This window comes from Protopterus annectens, chromosome 8.part0, assembly GCF_019279795.1.
Source record: "Protopterus annectens isolate FY-2018-M chromosome 8.part0, PAN1.0, whole genome shotgun sequence".
NCBI classification, from domain to species: domain Eukaryota; kingdom Metazoa; phylum Chordata; order Ceratodontiformes; family Protopteridae; genus Protopterus; species Protopterus annectens.
Window position 1 is genome coordinate 948,342,615 of NC_056741.1, and position 22,437 is coordinate 948,365,051.

Genomic DNA, 22,437 nt, shown 5'->3' on the forward strand with positions numbered 1-22,437 from the left:
TATTTATAAGAAAATGCCTTAGATTTTGTAAAAACAACGAATTGTCTTTATTTATGTTATAAACTCACGAACCAACAGTAATCCAAGATCCGAACTCAGCACTAGAAGCTCGACCAGAACAAGAACCAATACGTGAATATAAGCACAGAATGTCCGATGTCCAATGTTGTGTTTTAAATATAACGAATTTATTCCAAAAAGCACATCCACATGTGATACGATACACAAAACACGATACACTGACTTTCACAAAATAAAATAATTCCAACAAAGAGGGTTAAGCGCTTTCATCTGTTCCTTTCCAGACTTCCTCAGAACCATCATTTCACTTCCGCAACTCATATTAATACTCTCTTTTGGCACCAAAATTAATTTAATTGTTTCATACAAACCTATATACAAAACATAAAATATATACTATACGGGAACTATATGTGTATTTGTAATATAGATTTATACCAATATAAATTAATAAAATTATAAAAATTTTATATATCTAATGTTTTGTATAGCTACTAGCAATGCAATGGATGATAAGTACTATATATTACTATCTCAATACATATGACTATAATCTAATAATTATACTACTAAAAACTTATTAACTGCAATAATGTAGACTAATGTAAAATAAGTACTATCTGCATCTATTAGAGTAAGATATAAAAATAATCCCTGTATGATTTTTCATGATAGTCTTTTGTTTTTTTTAACAATTTTATAGATATTAGACAAATAACCTGTACCCTGATAAGGTTGTTTTGTGATAAGAATAAGGTATTCAATGAGTTTTGGAGCTTCATGTCTAACTGAAGGTTGCATTTGTTATATTTTATTTATAAGAAAATGCCTTAGATTTTGTAAAAACAATGAATTGTCTTTATTTATGTTATAGTTATAAATTATCTGTTCATTTGTTAGAATTTTCCCTTTCTCTATAAGTTGATGCCAAAAGAGTAATGTATCTTCTTTAAGTATATTTATTTTAGATATTTGGAATGTATCTAGAATATTTGGTGTAAAAGTTATAGGAAAAATAAGAAAAATCCAAGAATTAATATTTGGTATTTTGTTTATATATGTTTTGAACACTAAAAGTGTAGAGCTTATATAGTTTGGTAGCAATTTATTAATATTATTCCTTTTCCCTAAAAAAATAATCTTTTAACATCCATATAAGGGGTGATGATATTACTGTTAAGTTGTCTTGTATGTGATTATAATTGATTTCTATGTAAACCTGCTCATGGGCTTGTTTCCATATAGGTGTGCGTGAATTATTTAACCATAGTATTATGTTTTTAATAACAGATGAGGTAATATATAAATAAATATCCGGTAAATTAATCCCACCATCTTCCCAATCTGTTTAATGTTTATTTAAGGCTATATGGGGTTTATTTGGAAACCATAGAAAATTTAAAATTAGTTTATTTTATCTTTGAATAATATATTTGGGAGGTGAATAAAATAATCGAACGCTGTTTCAATAAGGCAGAATGCAATAGTCCGTTTTCAATGAATAGTCTATTCCAAAATAGTCGCACCACACATCCGAAAGTGACAAATTTTCAAAGAGGTAGCTTGCTATAAATTATTACACTTTATTTTTAAAAAAAATAAAATAGAAATGTTGAGCGCTTTCATCTACACCTTAGTAGACTTCATCAGAACATTTCTCCATTATAAAATCAGCTCTTATATACACAAGTTGAACCAATTAAAAAAATTATAGCAATTAACAATGAAATACTTAAATTCATTAACCCTATGAATGCTACCTCGACTCATACCACAATCATTTAATACATAAAACAAACTGATGAAAACCTTAACCTACTAATATAATCCCTATGTGGAAATATTCATTCATACATAAATAATATTCATTCAGAGGTAAAAATGTTTACTCTGATACCTTGTCTAAAAACCAAATTAATTTTTATGTGTGCACCGATGTGTGGTCAAACTGGGGTCTCATATACATAAATGTAAAAAAAAATAAGTGAAAGGTGTAGCTAAGTGGCAAAGAATTATGAATGGCTGTTGGAAGTACTCATGAGTCACTTCTGCTACCTTTACTAACCCGCTGCATTTGCAATACACCTGAAGAGATGTGCTTCAAGCACAACCTTGAAAGCAGTTACAAACATGAAAACAATAAGTTAATTTCCAACTTTCTAAAAACAAGCTGCATAAATAAGCAGAACAGTACTTACGCTAGGAAAAGAAATATGAATTGCTTATATGTAAGACAAGAAAACAAATGCTGTTTTCTCTTGCAATCACTATGTTACAGAAACAAACAAAAAAAAACATACAGCACCTAAATAGAGGCACTGTACTGGAATTAAAAATACAAATAAAAAGCAATCTTCCTAACTTACATGTAATCATGCTATGACTACTAAAATCCATGGACTATAATAACACAGTGTGTGTGAACAATTATACTACACTCTCCTCTTGCTAAGAATCATTAACTGATATCTGAAAAATGGTTCAAAGGATTATAAACGTTCTTATTTTTCTGGTAAAACCTGGGAAAGTCATGCAAGTCTTTTGCCTCCCCCATTGCTTGGCAATGGCCAAGCCAAATATCACTGACCCAGAAGACCAAGTAAGGAATGCTGAAATTTAAAATCATCACATTATGATGTTCACAAGGTGCATTGCAAACGAAAGTAACCAACCCTAGTAGCCCACTGCAAAGAATCAGCACAGAATATCCATAACCTGAACATTCTCCTACAACATAGAGTAGGAGCATTTGCAGTCAATATTTCAATAAATATCCATGAGAGCAGTTTTAAGTTACTCCTACAGGATGAAATGCTAGTCTGCGAAGGAAATAACACTGTGGAGAAAATGGAAAGACACTGATAAGCTTATCCAGATGACACACTAACTTGCCGTACACTGTAGTAACAACAAATTTACTGAAACCTCTAAGGTGGTGTTTCTGGGGGGGAACAAAAACATTAAAAACTACCCTTATAGCATCTAAGGCAGCAACATATATAGGAAGGTCCACAGCTAATAAAAGTGAAAGCAACATGAAAAATGCTCAGCAGAATGCAATGGGATGTGTGCAACTAACTTATCAGTTACTAAGAAATGTATCACTGGTGTCAAAAATGGGACTACGCATTTTCAAGGGAGTAATTAAGTGGGTCCTTTTTCCTCTTTGCACATTTGCAATATAGTGCTCTGTGTGTGTGCGTGTTTGCTTGTAGCACCAAAAGTATGACTGAAAGGGAAGAGTCAAGGAATCTAAAGTTTAGCTTTTGCATTATGCTTTGACAGATAAAATGTAAGCAGTGCAAGTAAACCTGAGCATGTTTTAAGTGTGCCTTGCAAAATGACGTTCCTCTGAATCATGCACAAAATTGGGGGTATGTGGACTGCGTCACGTGATACAATTTAACATAGCTGAAAACAAGGTCCTGTCATAATATAAATATGCTGCAAAACTGATGCTTATTTTTTCACATTTCACAGACCACATCAATAGATTTATGTGCACAGTAATCTCCACGTTACGCAGATGTGAAAGAATCTGTGTAATATAATCACATGAATATTAAGCAGCATTCAAGAGTGACCGATAACAACAAGCAAGTAAAACCACAGAGGGACACAACCTGCTACTAAGTCTAAAATCAAGGTTGAATTACTCAGATCAAAATCTGCAATGACGCAAAATTCACAAACTATGCTGCCAGTTCTGAGAATCAGCTGTTCTGAATAAGATGAAGGGACAGGCTGCAAACAGTAATGTTACACAAATAAATCTTGCACAAAAAATCTCTTAAATTAACACTTTTTCTACATGTTAAGTAGAGACTACGACTACTTATTGCACTGTGCAGTACAGCAATGTCCTCATCTGGTAACACCGAAGCATTTTTCTTTCTGGGTGTAAATTACAGCCTGAGAATCGCAAATGTAATGAATGTCAATTCTTCACAGGTTACTTTCAAATTGCTTTGCAATAAAAAAAAAAAAATGTAATTTATTTGTTTTTAGGTTTAGGTACAGACAGAAAAGCAGTTAACAGCTGTTTTAAGCCCAAGTTCCAGAATTAACACTGCCCATTTGAACTACACTGTGCATCTTACTAAATGCATCCTAAGAAAACAAAAATAATGAGCTTTAAATTATGCTTCATTCACACCAAAATGTAAGACTGATGGCAATGATGCAAACAGGGTCGGCCATGGGATCTCACTAATTAAAACTTGCTAGATCTCTTCTTCTTGTGCTCATCTTTTTGTCGTGGTTTCTTCCTTTTTCCACTATCTTTGATTCCTGCTGATGTCATTGGCATCTGCAGCCAATCATCTGCTTGTTCATTACTATAGGCATGCCTAGGGCTGCTGCTACTCCACTGAAACCTGGATGAATGGGAGAAAGATGGTTGAAAAGGTAAAGCATTCTGCCCACGGCGCCTGCTTTCCTCGGTCAAAGCTTGCTCATCTGCAACACCATTAATCGTTAAAGATTTTAACTGACCATCTTCCTCAACTTCGACTCTTTCTTGGCCATTCTCTACTATTCTTTTTGTGGTGACTCGCTTGCCATTAACCACTTTAGTAGAAGTTGATACAGATTTGAAGTTACCCATCCCACTTCCACCAAATGAAGAGGAAGAAAACGAACCAAATCCACCTGTTCCCAAAGAAGCAAATGAAGTAAAACCACTATTAAAATCTGGAAATCCACCCCCAAATGAAGAAAATCCACCACCAAAGGGAGATGAAAAGAGTCCAACTCCACCTCTATTTCTACTTCCACGATTTCCTCTTCTGTCACCAAAGAAATCAAAAGGGTCTTCAAAAAATTCAAACGAAAATGGATCTCTTCCACCAAAGAACTCCCTGAAAACATCATCTGGATTTCTGAATGTGAATCCAAAACCAAAGTCATTATCAAAGTGACCACCTCCTCCACCACCACCACCATCACTGCCATTCAGACCATCTTTGCCATATCTATCGTATATATTACGTTTCTTTTCATCAGATAAGACTTCATAAGCTTCTGCTAATTCTTTAAATTTTACTTCTGCTACTTCTTTGTTATCTGGATTTTTATCTGGGTGCCACTTTAAGGCAAGTTTACAATACGCTTTTTTAATTTCTTCTGGCGATGCACTCTTTTGCACTCCTAAAACCTGGTAATAATCCACCATCTTCAAAATTGTTTAATTTAAGCTTGCAATCCTCTTGATCCTCAAGTTTAGGTGTGAAGAATCAAAAATTTAAATCATACTCCCTTTCCCCTTTCCTTCCCAATTTAGTTGTTATTCCAACAGACCAAAGGTACAATTATTTCAGTAGTTCAAGTATGCACGTCACAAACAAATACAACATCTCATCTCTAAACCTTATTTTATTATAATTATTTATATTTATATTTAAATATTTGGGATAAATATAGGGATATTTGGGAGGTGGCAATGAAAATTTTTGTATTAAGTATAATATTTTGGGAAATATGATTATTTTAATAAGATATAGTCTGTCTGCTGTTGAAAAGATATATTTATTCCAGTAACCAATTGTTTGTTCTATTTTGTCTAGTATTTTATTATAGTTAAATATTAGAGAATCTGTTAATTCATTGAGTAGATTTATTCCCAGATATAATAATTTACTTTCTGTTACTATATATTTGGAAAATCTTTTGTTTATATTATTTTTTTTTTTACAATTACAGGGCATCATTTTAGTTTTGTTTTTATTAAATTTTAAGCCTGAAATATTTTGAAATTTATTCATGGAGTTAAATAGAGCATTCAAAGACTCATTTGCATCTGAGAGAGTTAATAGTATGTCATCAGCAAAGAGTTTGATTTTAAGGTTTAACCTTTTATTAATACAAATGCCCTTTATGTTATTGTTTGATCTGATTTGATTTGCAAAGGGTTATATGAGTAATGTAAAATAACAATGGTGATAAAGGGCAACCTTGTTTAGTTCCCTTTTTGATTGTTATAGGGCCTGATCTAGGCGATCCTAGTTTAACATATGCAGTAGATTTTTCATATAGTATTTGGATAAGATTATTAAAACTAGTGAAAGAAAGTTCCAGTTAACCGAATCAAAAGCTTTATTAATATCTAATGAGATTACATTTAAATCTAGGACTTTATGTTTTCTATAATCTATTAATGTTAGTATTCTTTTAATATTGTCTGAAGTATTTCTTCCTTTAATAAAACCTGTTTGATCTTTGTGAATTAAGAAAGGAAGAAAGTGTTTGAGCCTATCTGCATATTTAGCCATAAACATCTTATAGTCTATATTGAGTAATGATATTGGCCTATATGAGGGACACTGCTTCTCATCTTTATCTGGTTTGATAATTGGGGATATCAGTGAATATTTTCAAGAGGGTGGTATATTCAAATCTTTCTTGGCTATATCATATACTTTTAATAATAAGGATATGGCTTGATTGGGTATTAATTTATAAATTTCTGGTAGCATATTGTCTGGGCCAGGTGCTTTATTTCTCTAGAGATTTTTAATTTGTGATTTTAATTCTGTCATATTGATTGGTTTGCTTATAATGTCTATTTGTTCGTGTGTTAATTTAATATGAATATTATTTTCTAAGTATGGTTTTATATCTTTAGTAGGTGTATCTTGAGTGTTTAAGGAATTATCAATGTTAAATTGGAGTCTGAATGCTTCTAAAATATCATTTAGTTCTGTAACTCTTTTGTTAGTATTAGGAATAAATATTTCTTTTATTTGCTTAGATTTAATTATGTTTTTTGTTCTATTAGTTAAGTGTCTCAGGTGTGCTGAATTAGTAGAGTATGAGTTTATTTTTATCTTTTCTAAGTTAATCATAATCTTATGATGTGACAATTCTGTATACTTCTTATTGGTTTGTGTAAGTTCTTGAACTTGAGTAGTATTACCCTTTTGTATTTCCAGTTTCAGTTTATCTGCTTTGTTTTGTAAGTCTAGCATATCCTTATTCCATAACTTCCTTTTATATATGTACCAGGATAATATTTTCCCATATGTAACTGCTTTTAATGAATCCCAGACATATATTTCTGAAATATCTTCTGTGTAATTTAGTTCTAGAAAGTTTTTGATAGTTTCTTCATAAAATTCTTTAAAATCTGTCAATGTTGTGATATAGGAAGGTATCCTAGTAATGGGATTTGAATAAAATGGTGTAATCTCTATCTCAAAGACTATGGCATTACGATCAGATGAGGGACAATTTATAATTTTGACTTTGTCAATTTTTGTTATTAGGTCATTGGCAACATATATTCTATCACTTCTAGAGTTAGTTTTATATCTATGAGAATAAAATGTGAAGATTAGTGAGTCTGGTTTTTTAAATTCATTTATATCTTTTAAATACAATGTATCTATAACTTTTGATAGTGCTTTAGAGATAGGTTGTTTTCTTCTTTTAAATTTAGAATCTGTATCCTTTTCATTCATTATACAGTTGAAGTCTCCTGCCAATATCAGGCTACCCTTAGTTGAAGGAATAATCTCTTCAAAGTGCTGTTTAATTGTTTTTAATCCTAGTCCTGGGATCCAATATAGATTTACTAACATACAGATTCTCTTATTTAATTCTATTGAAGCTAGACAAAACATACCTGATGTATTTTGATGAGTAGTAATTATTTTAGGTGTTATAGTTGAGTTGCGAAGTAGTATAGCTACTCCTCTTTTTTGTTTTGTATTGAGAGTTTATTAGTACTGTATAATTATTAATATTTAAGTTGTTTATATCTCTATCTAATAAGTGTGTCTCTTGTAACAAGACTATTTGTGGTTTATGTAAGTTTATGTACTTGAATAGGCTTCTCATTTTATTACTATTATTTAGGCCATTAACATTTATGGATAAACATTTCATTTCCTAGTTTTGAGTTTGTTTTATGTGTGAGTTTATGTAAATATTGTTTATTCTTAGTTCCTTCTTGGATACAGAATTCAAAAAGTTTTTCTTGTATGATTTTTGCATGTTTCTGAGTGACACCAAAGTGATAGAATAAAAAAAAAAACAAAGAACTTCCAAACTTGTAATTCTTAACCTTAAAAACATTCCCTATCGCTATGAGGTAATATATCTCTTTCTTTGATTAGTGAATCTAACCAAACAAACTTTCTACCCTCAAAAATAATATTTGGATCAGTTTCTCTTATCTTATTAGTTTTTTAAATAAAGATAATTGAATAATATATTAAGATAATCAAATCAGCTAAAATATATAAATATATTATTTATTCTTATCTTATTGTAATTCAGTAATACTTATTTCTAATCAGGTTTCAAAAAGGTACAAATATTTAGATTAAGGTAGTATCATTTCAAAATAGTTTAGGGTATTAATAAACATCATGTTAAAATCTATAACTGTATGTTGCAGACATCTGTTGAAAACTATTTACTGACATTACTGTATAATACAATACTATTGTTGTGTAAATGTTTTAGATTACTCAAGTCTGAAACCAGTGTTTAAATTAGTATTTGCAAAGTCATATTGGAATAAAAACATGAATAGTTCTGAAATCAACCAGTGTTTAAATTAGTATTTGCAAAGTCATATTGGAATAAAAACATGAATAGTTCTGAAACCACATCATATTTCATGTTTAACATAAACTGAAATGCAATACAATGTACAAGTATATTAATATTTCTTTAGTAGACATTAAATATGTTCCTCTGATCCCATTTTTCAGCTTTTCAAAGAAAATTCCCATGGCTGGAAGCAACAAGATCAACATTTAGACATCTCCCTTATCCAAGAGACTGCTTATAATGTTGTTACTTAATTGAGTGTTTGTTGTTAACACTTTTATCAACTTTCAGAGGGACTTTGTATAATCACAAAGACACAGTACAGAGGTAAAACTACAGTGCACTTGACCACATTTTCAAAGCAAACATCTATGTATATCACATATTAACTCTTACAGCTTAGACTGACACTTAACCAGTGAGTTTATCTGCTGATAATAAGTGCTGGAGATATAATTTTGGCTTACTTAACACCAGTAATTTAATCTTATGATTGAATAAAAGTTTAGAATTAAACATCCGGAGCTTCTCATTATAATATTTAAAAAGTATACTGGAGAACATATCAAAATAATGGAAGCTGCTAAGATTTAAACTATTATGTATGAAAATGTTACAGGTTAAAATTCCTAACCCACTTTGCAGTAAATAGACAAAATGTATTTAAACTATGGGGTAATACCTTTATTACATCAGAAAGGTGATTAAGAAGCTTGTTTTTTCCTCTAATATCAGAGGATAGCTATGGAGCTCCATGCACTGCAAGAGTATTATTTATCAGGGTAATTAATTTATGACTGTATATAGAAATATTTAATTCAAATAATTAACTGGCATTACAACAATATTTCTCAGAAAAAGTTGTTTTACAGTTAATGACTAGATAGAACACATCACTGAGAGGCTACACTTATCAAATGTCAAGTGCTTTAGCTATAATATGTGTCCCCTCAAATTAAATATTGCTGAATTTACTGCTTACTAAACTTGCAGACTAATATTGGTATCTTTTCATGTAGTCATATTGGAACATGAAAATACAGGTCTGCTGATCAGGAACAATTATTCTCTCAACTGCTAGACAATGCTATACATTTGTCTGCAGAAAGGTTTGAAAATTACGGTTGCATTGTCAAGCATTTTTGTTTACACTAACAGTAACATGATATACCCACATACACTAGTATTGTGCCATTCTTGATAATGCAAAAAGCCAGGTAATATTATAAGAAGGGTGAAGCCACAGCCAGGTAATATAATAAGAAGAGTACAGCCGCAGTCATTATTCAGATGAGCAAATGGGAACAGCACGAGCCATCTAAGGATGGATAGCTCACCGAGTACCTGCCACAATGTATGTTCACAAAGCATGGTAACTTAGTATTAAATTAGGGTGTGGGCTAAGCCTCTCCCTCTTCTACTCAAATTGGATTTAATAAAATATGTGTGTAGAACACAGATGCTTCGACAAAGTTCAAACCTATATGGGATATAAATATTGTATAATTGACACATTGGGTTAAATCCTCTGTTGTTATGTTACTTATTATAGTTGTTTATATGATTATTGATTTTACTTTTTCTATCTAGTATATTATACTGTTATTTAAATTCTTGATTTGCTAAATGTACGTTTAACCTTCTTGTTGCATCTCATTTGTCCACTTGAGGGCATATTTTGGTAGCAGGACATTAGTAGTATTTTGTAGAAGTACCAGTGTGGCAAATGGCAATTTTCCTTAAAATAAACCTGCCTGTTGCTTGACATTTACTAGTTTCTTTAGAGAATTTGTAAAACAGCAGTGATTCTATTTGCTGATGATTAATATCTGCTCTTTGAACTCTGCTGTACAAAACATACTAAGGGATAGCTAAAATGTCTGGAAAACTAAACTGACAGAAAGACAAGCAGATATATGTCCTTATCTATCAAGGTGCTAGAAGACATCAGAAGACATAAGCTGAAAGTGCTTCAAAAATATATCTGTGTATATCTAGATGAACCTCATATGTTATTTACGTTTCCTTAGAACCTAGCTTATTTCCTGACTAGACATCAATTAGAAAGAGTCAGGGGATGGCGTACACAAGTAAATGCGACAAGCAATAAGTAACTCGAGTTTCTAGTGATGTTTGTGGCTGTTAAATTGTCTTGAGAACCAAGTGGGAAAAGGTATGTGCTTTTTCTTTTTTATTTTCCCTTCTCTTACTTTGTGACAAACTCATGTAGTGTGCACGCGAGCACTCTAGTTTGCGGAGTAGTGTTTACAACTATCAACCTTTGCATTTTAAACATGCAATGCCTTATTTCTCTACAAAAGAAAAGACAACAGGATACCTAAGCTAGTCACAAGCGTCTCTCAACTCCGGATGTCCGGAGGCACAACACACCTGACTTATAGCTTCAAAATATCATTTAAAACATATTTTTTCACTGTACTATATCAATATGTGCATATGGGTCAAAGGCAGAAAATATTTTAAGATTATTTAAAGTAGTCTTATAATACATCTAAACTGAAATACTTAATTTCAAAAGCAACACAATTCTGCCCAGCATTAGCGTTTATCCAAACAGGGACACTTTTAACTTCTAAAAAGTAATGCTGTCAGGGATGTAACAGATAATAAGTTATATAGTCGCCATTACTATACCTTTTAAGCAATATAACCATATACTGGTTAAAGTATTATAAGTTAATGAAGACTTTATAAAAATAAGAAGAAAAAAATAAAAACAACAAAACACAAAGAGAGAAAATAAATAAATAAATATACAAATAAATAAATAAATAAATATTTGAGAACATTATTATGCATTGATTACTCTGATTAAGAATATGAAAATAATAGATGGATAATAATGAAAAATAGAGAAATGTTTAAATTATGCTTAGTATATTGATGTGATTTGAGATAAATGTATTTAAATTTATGCTAATTTTGACATTTAAAGTATAATTGAAAACAGTACCTGTTTTGGTGTAACTTGAAGACAGTAAGAACTTTTCTTTTGTTGTTAGTATTATTATTTAGATTTTTACAGAATATACCATATGTAAGATTATTTGTCCTTTAGTTTTTTTTTCTTTTGCTCAACAGTTTTCCAATTATTTACTTCAGCATTTCTTTTCGGTGCACTTATTGTCCAGTCCATAGATTCTTCATGTGTTAGGATGTTGTTGGTAAGGTATTTTATTGCTGAATCTACTGTTTCAAAGATTTTTATTCCATTTGGTAGAAAAACTCTCTGTCTTGCTGGGAATAAAAGATAGACTTTCAATTGCTTCTTCTTCAAGGTTTTTATTATGGGTAGAAATTCTTTTCTTTTTGAAACCACCTTTGTAGAATAATCATTATCAAATCTTATTAATGAATCATTGTATTTGATGGGAGAATTTGCCCAAGCATTTCTTAATACAAGATCTTTATGTTGTGTAAAAAAAATTCTCACAATTATAGATCTCAGCTTGTTCTTACTTGGAGAAGAAGTATTTCTAGAAGCTGCTAGTGATCCATGTGCACGTTCTATACCATATGAAAGAGCTTCAGATATTTTTGTTACATCTGGTATCCAGGTGGTAAGAACGTTTATCATATTGTCCCCTTCAGATTTTTCTGGTAGACCATATATTCTAATATTATTTCTTCTTGTTCGATTTTCCATATCATCAAGCTTTTCTAGTAAATATGCGTTCTGTTGAAGTAAGAATTCAGTTTATTGTTCCTCTATTTGGAGCCTAGTGTCAATGTCACTTAATGACTGTTCAATAAGTGATATCTGTCCTTTCTGCTGTGTAAACATTTCTTGAAGCTGTTCCAGTTGTTGTGAGCACTTTTCTTTAAAAGTATCGATTTTATTGTCCATCTTGTTGATTTTTATTGTAAGTTCCTGTATATTTGTAATGAGAGATTGCAGGTCTTTTTTGAGATAAGAGTCTTGTGCTGTATTCCTTAGATGACTCATGCTGTAAAGCTGATATTGGTGCTGATTTTCCAGTAATTAATTTGACAGGAATTATTCAAGTTCTGACAATAACATTTTTCTTATAGATGCTCAAAGTTATTAGAAATAAGTTAGTAATAAATATTTCTTCAAATTAAATATTATTTTGTAAAATTCCTATCAGGAATTGTATTGAGGTAAGAGAGCTGAAATGAAGTGTAGCTATCAGTTCAGCATCCTAACCATGCCCTCATTGCTGAAATTTTGATAGTAACCAATATATATATATATATATATATATATATATATATATATATCGCATTAAATTGAGTGATTACCATTTATGTCAATGCGCATAATGTCAAAACAAATTGATGGATGTGCATGTTTACAAGCTACTAGTTATGTACTGAGAATTAATCTTGGAGCATGGCACATGCAAAACTTAAAAAAAGTATTCATTTTTGCAGGATGGCAAGCCCCCTTGCATCCCCCACACCCTCTACTAACTATATATTCTAACTCCAAGATCGCACATCCACGGGGAAAGGGGTGTATTCCCCTAGCCAGGAATTGTTAATCTTGCATGCCTGTCGGCCATCTGTTTAGTCTATCAAATTATGTTGATTAACAGATGTTGACCAAAGTACCGTTTGAAAAATTTACTGGGATATATACATATATATATATATATATATATATATATATATATATATATATATATATATATATATATATAAAGAGAGAGATACACACACCACATAAAATATGACTGAAAATAAACTTTACAGTTGATAAGACCAAGTAGCTACTTAAAAATGTTGTTTGATGTTTAGCACCATAATGGCCCTACTTTATAAGTTGTGTTCTCCAAGAGGACAAATTTCAATCACCACCCTAGAGGCATAAAGTTACACATAGGCAGATGATGAGTAATATGATTTTGAACTCTGCTTTGGTTTTTGTTGGACTCCTAGTATGATTTTGAAATCTCAGGAACTGAGAGGTATGGTTTCACCTTATATAAACATCTAATAAACAATAGGTAATATTTCAGCTCTTCTTTTTGGATAGTATGAACAGTTCCCTAGTGTTCTAGAGGCTGCTTCTGCCTTCTCAACCTCAGTTCTGTATTTACCTTTAAGTTTACTTATCTGATGTTTAACAGTTTGCCTTATCAGCTGTAAACCTCAAAAATGTCATTAAAACAATTTCCATTTCATATCTGTACCCCACTCTCTTACCCTACTTTCTATATGCATCATAAAAGCAGTTTCCAGGATGGGTCATTTGCTGTGACTTCAATAATTGGTTTAGTTTTTGGTGTCATTCAAAGGGGGGGGGTGAATATTTCTGAACCTAGTAGGATATAATAGTCAGTAGGATATAATTGTCAGTCCATGCTGCTTTTCTGGGATGACCTGTATCTGTCCCCACTCAGGTTTTGATTATTGGCAAATGCATTGTCCATCCCAATAGTGCTTTTAGCCAATGCCAACCCGATAAACTTACCAATATAACAGAACAAATAAAGGAAAATATGAAGTTGTTGCTGATCAATGCTAGGATGCTAAATAAGAAACTCCATTCCCTACAAACTCTTCTCACACTGGAGTATGCTGACATCTGTGCAGTCACTGAGACATGGTTTAAAACAGCAGAGAGCTCTCCAGCTGTGAAGGACTATAACCCCTTCCACACATTTAGACCAGCTACTGCACAGGAGGGGAAAAAAGGGGAGGTATACCAATCTACATCCAGAAGAGAATCACAGCAAGGCTGGTAAAGCAGCAGAATGGACTAGAGCTTCTTCATATCCAAATAACCATCAGACAGGTCCCATATAGATATATATGTGTGTGTACTTCTTAACATAGCAGGGGCAGTGTCTTCTCCTTTAAGGAGGACCGTAAGTGCGTCACTCACATGCACTCCAATTTGGATTTAAACCCATTCCACACTCTCCTGCAGAATTTAAATAAGCTGTTCCATTTATAGAGAAAGTAAGTGAGCATGATCCTGTATATAATTTAAACTAGCGGTTTCGATGTTTCTGTATGAGAGAAAAAGTTTGTGTATGAGTGTGTATGCATATGTATGTGTGTATTTAATTTAAAGTAGCCATGAGAGAATGTGCATGCATGTGTTACTGTATGAGAGAGAGAAGGTGTGTTTGTGTGTGTGTGTATTGCTGTGTTTAATGAGCAGGTGTGTGTATGCATATGTTGCTGTTTGAGAGCAGAGAGAAGGTAGGTCTGTGTGAGAGAGTAGGTATGTATGTGTTTGTTGCTGTGTGATAGCAGAGAGAAAGTAGGTCTATGTGTGTGAGAGAGAGCAGAAAGAAGGCAGTTGTGTGTGTGACAGCAAAGAGAAGGTGTGTGTGTGTGTGTGTGTGTGTGTGTGTGTGTGTGTGTGTGTGTGTGTGTGTGTGTGTGTGTGTGTGTGTGTGTGTCTGTGTTTAACATTCCCCTGAACTGCCCACATTTAGCCTCATAATTTTTGGTCTGTTTCTCATAAAATTTGTGTTTTTCTGACAAATCAGAGAGGACTGAAGTGATTAAATAAGGACACACACACACACACACACACACACACACATATATATATATATATATATATATATATATATATATATATATATAGGTCCCCTTTACTACACCGACACGCCACAAAGCCGACACCCAAAACACCGAGACCAAAAGACCGAAGACGCAGATGATCGACAAGGTGAAGTCCCGACAGCCGAAACACTGACATGGGCAACGTGTGAGTGCGACTCGGTAAGTGTGCGATAGTGAGGGATTTAGGGTTAGGGAGCAGACAGGTAAGTGTGCGATAGTGAGGGATTTAGGGTTAGGGTGCGGGAAAGGTGAGTGTGCGGTAGTGTCGGACTTAGGGTTAGGGTGCGGGTAAGGTAAGTGTGTGATAGTGATGGACTGTAGTTTTAGGGGCGGGTTAACTGAGTTAGGGTTAGGATGTGGGTAGGGTGAGTGTGTGCAATAGTGATGGACTTTATGTTTAAGGGTGGGTTAAGTGAGTTAGGGTTAGGGTGCTGGTAGGGTAAGTGTGCGATAGTGACGGACTTTAGGTTTAGGGGTGGGTTAAGTAAGTTAGGGTTAGGGTGCGGGTAGGGTAAGTGTGTGGTAGTGTCAGACCTTAGGGTTAAGGTTTGGGTTAAGGTTAGTGCATATATAGTTGTGTGTAATGTGTAGTTTACGTTTTGTGTGTCGGTGTTATGGTGTTCGGTTTTGTGAGTTGTCGGTATTGTGTGTTTTCGGTCTTTTGGTCTCGGTGTTTTGGGTGTCGGCTTTGTGGCATGTCGGTGTAGTGAAGGGGACCCATATAAATATATATATATATATATATATATATATATATATATATATATATATATATATATAGTTCCCTTTCACAAGATCGAATATATGAATTCTCGAAACTCATAAGCCCGAGCCCAAAATCTTGAGTATTCATATACTCAAAATTGTGAAGGGGCACAAAAGGAAAGTAAAAAACACTTTTTCTGATGTTTTTACAGGGGGGCTGTGCCCCCCTGCACCCCCACACCCCCTACTTAAATATACCAACTCCAAGATTGCACTACAGCAAAGGAAATTGAAATGTACCATTATGCGCTATATGTATAAGCGCACAACGGGACCCTTTCCATTCCTCCGCTGAAGTGCGGTCATGAAACCTGCACATTAAGGAAGGAACAGTACAGGGGGAGCCAGCCACCTACAAAAAGGTAAGTAAAACCCTTAATCTAATTTTTTACACTACCATTCACAATTTCGAGTTACTGAAACTCGAGATTTTGAACTCGATCTTATGAGTTTCGAGCTTTCAGTAATTCGATCTTGTGAAGGGGAACCACATACATATATATATATATATATATATATATATATATATATATATATATATGAGTTTCATACTTCACATCCTTTAGAAAATGCATGTTAATACCAATTCTGTTATTCTAACAACTTTCTAAGAGCAATATTTAAAATATATCCCTATTTTTGGGCCATCTTATCCACATTATTTTAGGCTTTCTCCAAATATATTGCACTAAGAGGGTGAGATGTATCCATACCTCACAATTGTCCAGATCCCTGTACCAAACTCTTAAGTGTAACAGTTGATAATAACCTCAAGTTTGATATGCATATTAATCAAACTATTAAATAAAAAACTTGGCTAACTATACAAGATCAAACCTTTCCTCACTCCACTAGCTAGGATGGTAATTGCCCGTACTCATCTGTTTTCACCCTCCTTTATACATCCCATCTCTTCATGAACTTGAGTAAGTCTGACCTTAGTAAACTCTCTAGCTGCTTTAATCATATTGCTAGGTTTGCCACTGGAGCAGCATACAGAACACACCACTGTCTGAACCTAAAGAATCTAGGGTGGCTAGAATTGCCTATCCAACTTCAGTACAATCAGCTAATAGTAACACATAAAATTCTCCACCAACCTGAAAACACACCCGTACTTACAAAAGTTATCACCCCTTACAGTAACCTCAAAACACTTCGCTCATCCAAAAAATTACTAGTACAAACCCTCAAAAGCAACAACTCATCTGGAGACTCTCTATATGCCAACTCTGTTGGTAAAATATGGAACTCACTTCCTGCTGATCTTACTTCAGAACCTGTTCTAATCCAATTAAAAAAAAAATCTGAAACAGTACTTTAACAGGCAATGGCTATGTCCTTGCTCTAATCCTGACTAACTCTGGCAATATAAACATGTGCTAAAGAGGTCTTTTGGCCACCCCTACATTGCTTCCTAATTGTTACTCTATAACAACTCAGATTTATATATGACAGAATTAATTACTTTTATTCTGTGTATTGTATCTGTAACAGTGCTTTAACTTGTTTAATGTAACAGTTTTTCTGTATGTATGTATGGAGCTTTTCTCCCTGGGCTTCCACTGAAAATGGACAAGTATCCAGTCGGACTATCCCGGTCAACAAGTGTAAAATAAAATAAAATAAATAAATAAAAATTTTGCCTCATATTTTTAACCTAATCCTCATAAAATGTCTGGTTTTCTGGTAAATCACTGAGGTCTGAAATAACTAAATAATGTCATACATTTGAGTTTTAGACTTCATTTCCTTCAGAAAATGCTTGCTAAGACACATGTTGTTGTTCTAGCAACTTTCTAAGTCTATAAGAACAATATTTATAATCTATCCCTATTTTGGGGCTTTTGTTCCCACCCACATTATTTTAGGCTTTGTCCAGATTTCTTGTGCTAAGAGGTTGAGAGGTATGGAGGTATGGTATGTTCATAGGTTCATAGGTAGGTACTAGGCTATTGTCCCTAGTGCCTATATAAGCCTAGCCAAAAGGTACTCTGGCTTTTGCCACCCACGGAAATTATTTTCCTGTGCCCCTGTCGTGCAGAGCCACAGAAGTGATCCATGGGGTGAATTTCCTATCTTCCATCCAATCATCAAGATTTTTCTTGAAGAGTGCTAATGAGGAGCTTTGTTTGATATAGATAGGTAGTTTGTTCCAGAGTATGGGAAGTCTCTGGGACAGGAATCTATCCCTCCAGCATGTTCTGCTTATTGTGGTGACAAGGTTTAGGTCCCTAGAGCATGTAGCTTGGAGGGATTGAGATTTCTTTAAGTGGAGCATGTCCAACAGCTCTGGGTTTGACATAGCTTTGTATGTTAGGCAGAGATCGCCTCTGAGTAAGCGCTATGCATTGGAATAAAGCTGGAGTGTTTTGAGACGGTCTGCATAGGGCATCTGTTTGAGGCCAGTAATCCTCTTTGTGAGGTATTTCTGTGGCCTTTCCAGTTGTTGTAGATGTCTTGTGAGGTACATACCAAAAGGGGTGCTGTACCATATAATGGGTCTAATGAGTAACAAGTAGAAGGGGACAATTACCTCTTTTTTCCTGGATGAGAAACCGTTTGTGATGAGGTGTGCCACGTAGAAGGATTTCCCGACTACTGTAGCGATGTGATAATCAAAGGAGAGACTACTGTCCACCTGTGTCGCAAGGTCTCTTATCACACTTTTGGTGTTAAGTAGACTGCTGCCTATGTGGTAGTTCATGGGTACAGAGTTTTTACCAAAAGGGATGACAATTCCCTTTTTGGGATTGAGCTTGAGGCCACGGCTTTGATATCAGGCATCTGTCTCAGTGAGGCCCTTTTGTAGGATGTCCACATCATTAGGAGTTTTAATTATGGCTCCTAGTTTGTAGTCATCTGTGAAATTCGTTAGCCAAAGACCTTCTGTGTTAGCCTGTACTTCAGAGAAATAGATACCAAACAGGAGAGGACCCAGGACTGAACCCTGTAGTACTTCACTTGTCACTGGTCTGAAGTTGGATTTGGAGTCTGCTACTTTCACAGTGTGGGTTATGTCAGTGAGCCAGTTGGCAACCCATCTTGTGACATAGGGATTTATACCTAGTTTAGTGAGTTTATCTATAATTTCAGAGTGGGGGATGGTGTTAAAAGCCTTGGTGAGATCTAGATAGGCTGTGTGAACCACCTTACCCTGATCTACAGATTTGGTGACCATTTCAAAGAAGTCGATCAGATTTAGGAGACATGATATACCTTTCACAAACCTAAACTGGGTGGGGTCTGGAGTTTGGAGATTACCGGTGTCATTGTTTATAAGTTCCATGATGATATGTTCCATAGCCTTGCAGACCAGACTCATCAGGCTAATCAGGCAGTAGTTCCCAGGGTCTGTGGTGGCTCCCCCTTTGTGGAGTGGGATAACTGTTGCTGTGCACCATTCAGTGGGCACAAAGCCTGAGGTGAGGCTATGATTGAACATGGTACTTAGGTGGGGTGCCAGTTTGTTCTGTAGTTCATGTAGAACGCAGCCTGTGATGTTGTCAGGTCCTATGGATGCTGTGTTCTTGGCTTTGGAGAGAATGTGTTTTTTACCTGTGTGGCCGTGATTATAGGAACTTTGCATTCTTCAGGTATAGAGATGGGCCCTTTAGGAGATGAGAGGGGGGTAAAGTTAGCACTGAACCTATCTGCTAGGATGTTGGCAATATCAGTTGGTTCTGTATATAGTGCCATTGTGCTGTAATTCAGATCAGATTTGAGTGTTGCCATTGAGATTCTTGACATAGCTATAGAATGCTTTGTGGTTGTCTTCAGAATCAGTGGCAATTTTGTTTTCATAACTAGCTTTGGAGTATTTAATGAGGGATCTCAGCTTCTTACTGAGGCTGATCAGGTGGTTCCTCCAATCATGGAAATTTTTTTTCTTTTGTTGTAGAGTTTGTTTATGGCAGGAGACCACCAGATTGGCTTCCTTTTTTTGGAGGATAGCATCGTGGCTCTGTTAGGGATTACACAATCCATGCACTTGTGTAAGTGCTTATAAAGTGCATTTGTGTAGGTTTCAGCAGTCATACCTCTATTGTTCATCAGCATGGGTGTCATGAAGTTTGCCACTTCTGTCTTAAGAAGCGTGAAGTTGGCTTTGGAGAAATTTTTTTCGGTGGTTTCCCTAATGGGGGATGGGGGCGGGATGTGGATGTCTAGGGTGATTAGCTTGTGGTCGTATCTGACCAACGAGGAACTGACCTCTGGTGTGGAACACCGGTTGCCCATGTTGGTAATTACCAGGTCTAGGATATTGCTGCCCCTGGTGGGGGTGTGGATAAATTGATCCAAGGCATTGGAATTTATGAATTCCAGAAAATGTTGAGCACAAGAGTTGGTACATGATTAGTTTTCCCAGTTAATGGTGGGGTTGTTGAAATCGCCCATTATTAGGGTGTTAGGTTGTATCCTAATATTTTCCAGTGTATCAAGAAATGAGGAGTGGGAATCCTGGGGCATGGTGGGGGATCTGTAGCAAGTTACAATTTGGATTGCAGTCTTGCCCAGAGTTAGTTGCACTTGGATAATCACAGAAGCATTATGCTGAGCAACTAGCCTGGAGGTGTGGATATCCTTAATGAATATGGACACGCCTCTGCCTTTAGTGTTTCGTTCCAGGTTACGTGGCCAAAAGGTGTGGTATGAATTATAGCCTCGTAATGCAGGGGTGCTCTTTGGAGCCTTGAACCAGGTCTCTGTCACTGCACAGATGTCGATGTTCTCCATTTTAAGGAGTGCCTCGAGTGAGTGCATTTTGAGGTTAAGACATCTAGCATTGAGTAGCATTACCCTCATATTTTGCTTGTACCTGTTACGGTGGTGAATTTGTCATTTGAACCTTGCCTAAAAAGGCACTATAGGGGTGGCAAGAGCCTTAGCCAGTATCTGGAATCCCAAAGGCGACAGGTGCAGGCCATCTCTGGCAAAGCATCATGGTTTGTCGATCATGTCATCCCAGGCAGACAGATACTGGATCCCCTTAGAATGACACCAGAAGCTTTGCCAATTGTTGAAGTCAATAATTTTGTCCTTGTACTGCGGTATCATTCTGGGTGATGGCAGGATGCTACTTAGGGCTAGGATCATACCTGCATGGGCTACAAGATCGGCCAGCTCCTCCATGTCTCTTTTCATGTAGTCGAGGGAGGTACATCTCATGTTATTCACACCAACATGGACAATGACAGAGTCATATTTGTACTTATTGTGGAGTGACCTGAGTGCATGCATTATGTGGCGGATCCTGGCACCCGACAGGCAGCTGACAGTAACTTTCTCCTTGTTTAGCCTGGTGAGTGGAACATCAATGTGCCTGACTATAGAGTCACCTATGACTAGAATGTTGGGTACGTTATTATGCCTTATGGGCTGTGGTTGAGTGGCATACTGAGTTTGTGGGCTATGTGTCATTTGGGTTCTGTTGGGGGGGGGTGGAAGTTGTTTGTGTTTCTGCTTTGGAGGTCCCTGGTGCTTGGGCAGATTTTTATTGAGAGCATCTGTGAATGTAGGTGTGTGTTTTGTGTTTCTATGTGTGTGTTTTGGTGGTGTAGGTTTTGAGGGACTATGTGATGAGTGTGGTGTGGTGCAAGTGTTTACCTTCTCCTCTTGACTGTCTAGTCCAGTCTTGGGTGAAGAGAGCTTTGCTTCCAGTTTGACTATATAAGTGCATCTCTCACAGGCTGTAATGCCCTAGTTGGGGGTGGGAGCAGTTTAGTCTATTAACTTGATCAGGCTTTCCTGTTACTTGGTTACAGGAAGCAGAATCTGAATCCTCCACACTATCTACCAGACTGCTGAAGGGACTGTGAACTTCAGTGGAGACAGGAGCCTGAATCCTGTACACCAACTACCAGACTGCTGATGGAATTGTGAGTCTGAGTTTCAGTACATGTTCAGGGACTTATGAGTTTCAGTGCAGTTTCAAGCGATTATGAGTTTCAGTGCATTTGCATGGAATTGTGAGTTTAAAGCGAACTTAGTGAAGAGAGGTTTACTGTTTCTCATGCTTAGTCTGTTTTCAATGTACCACTAATGGTTTTGTTTAGCAAATGACAATCATCATTTGTGCTGTAGAATTTGAAGGCAGTGTTAGTAGCATAATTGCCTTTGGTGCAGAAGACTGTGGATTCTACTCCCACACCATGAATATGGAGTGCTGATATTGCAGTGCCCTTTGATTGTGGATTAATTGGGCATTTTAAGGGAGGAATAGAGCTTCTGCACCCCTGAGTATATCCTCCTTTGCATGAGATGCCTAGTAACTATGAACTTGTAGTTGGTTTGTCAGTCATTCCCTACTGGAATATTACCAGCTTACTATTTTTTTACTGTAACATAGGCAATTAATTCTTTAAGGGCAGCAGGTATTGAATTTGTAGATGAAACACTGAAGTGTAAAGTTGTTTACCAGTAGCAACCTCTTCAGTGGTTACAAAGCTCTTTAATGTGGAATTATTTAGATGACTTTTGCTTCTGCAGATATTGTTCTTATTGACTGACACTAGTGGACTGTAATGT

The 22,437-nt window shown here is 35.3% G+C and overlaps 2 protein-coding genes across 3 annotated transcripts in view; both read right to left on the reverse strand.

The window, feature by feature from the left end:
• Positions 1 to 22,437, reverse strand: part of LOC122809177 — a 519,088-nt gene that overhangs the window by 446,395 nt on the left and 50,256 nt on the right. The gene's annotated exons all lie outside the window — the stretch shown is intronic.
• LOC122809176 (dnaJ homolog subfamily B member 6-like) lies at positions 4,189 to 5,342 on the reverse strand. The gene has a single exon (XM_044080475.1). It carries the CDS (start codon positions 5,192 to 5,194, stop codon positions 4,235 to 4,237), a length of 960 nt encoding a protein of 319 aa, XP_043936410.1. The 5' UTR covers positions 5,195 to 5,342; the 3' UTR covers positions 4,189 to 4,234.

What these genes read in the sequence shown, in the direction of transcription:
- LOC122809176 (XM_044080475.1), bottom strand. Translation starts at nt 5,194, where the DNA reads ATGGTGGATTATTACCAGGTTTTAGGAGTGCAAAAGAGTGCATCGCCA.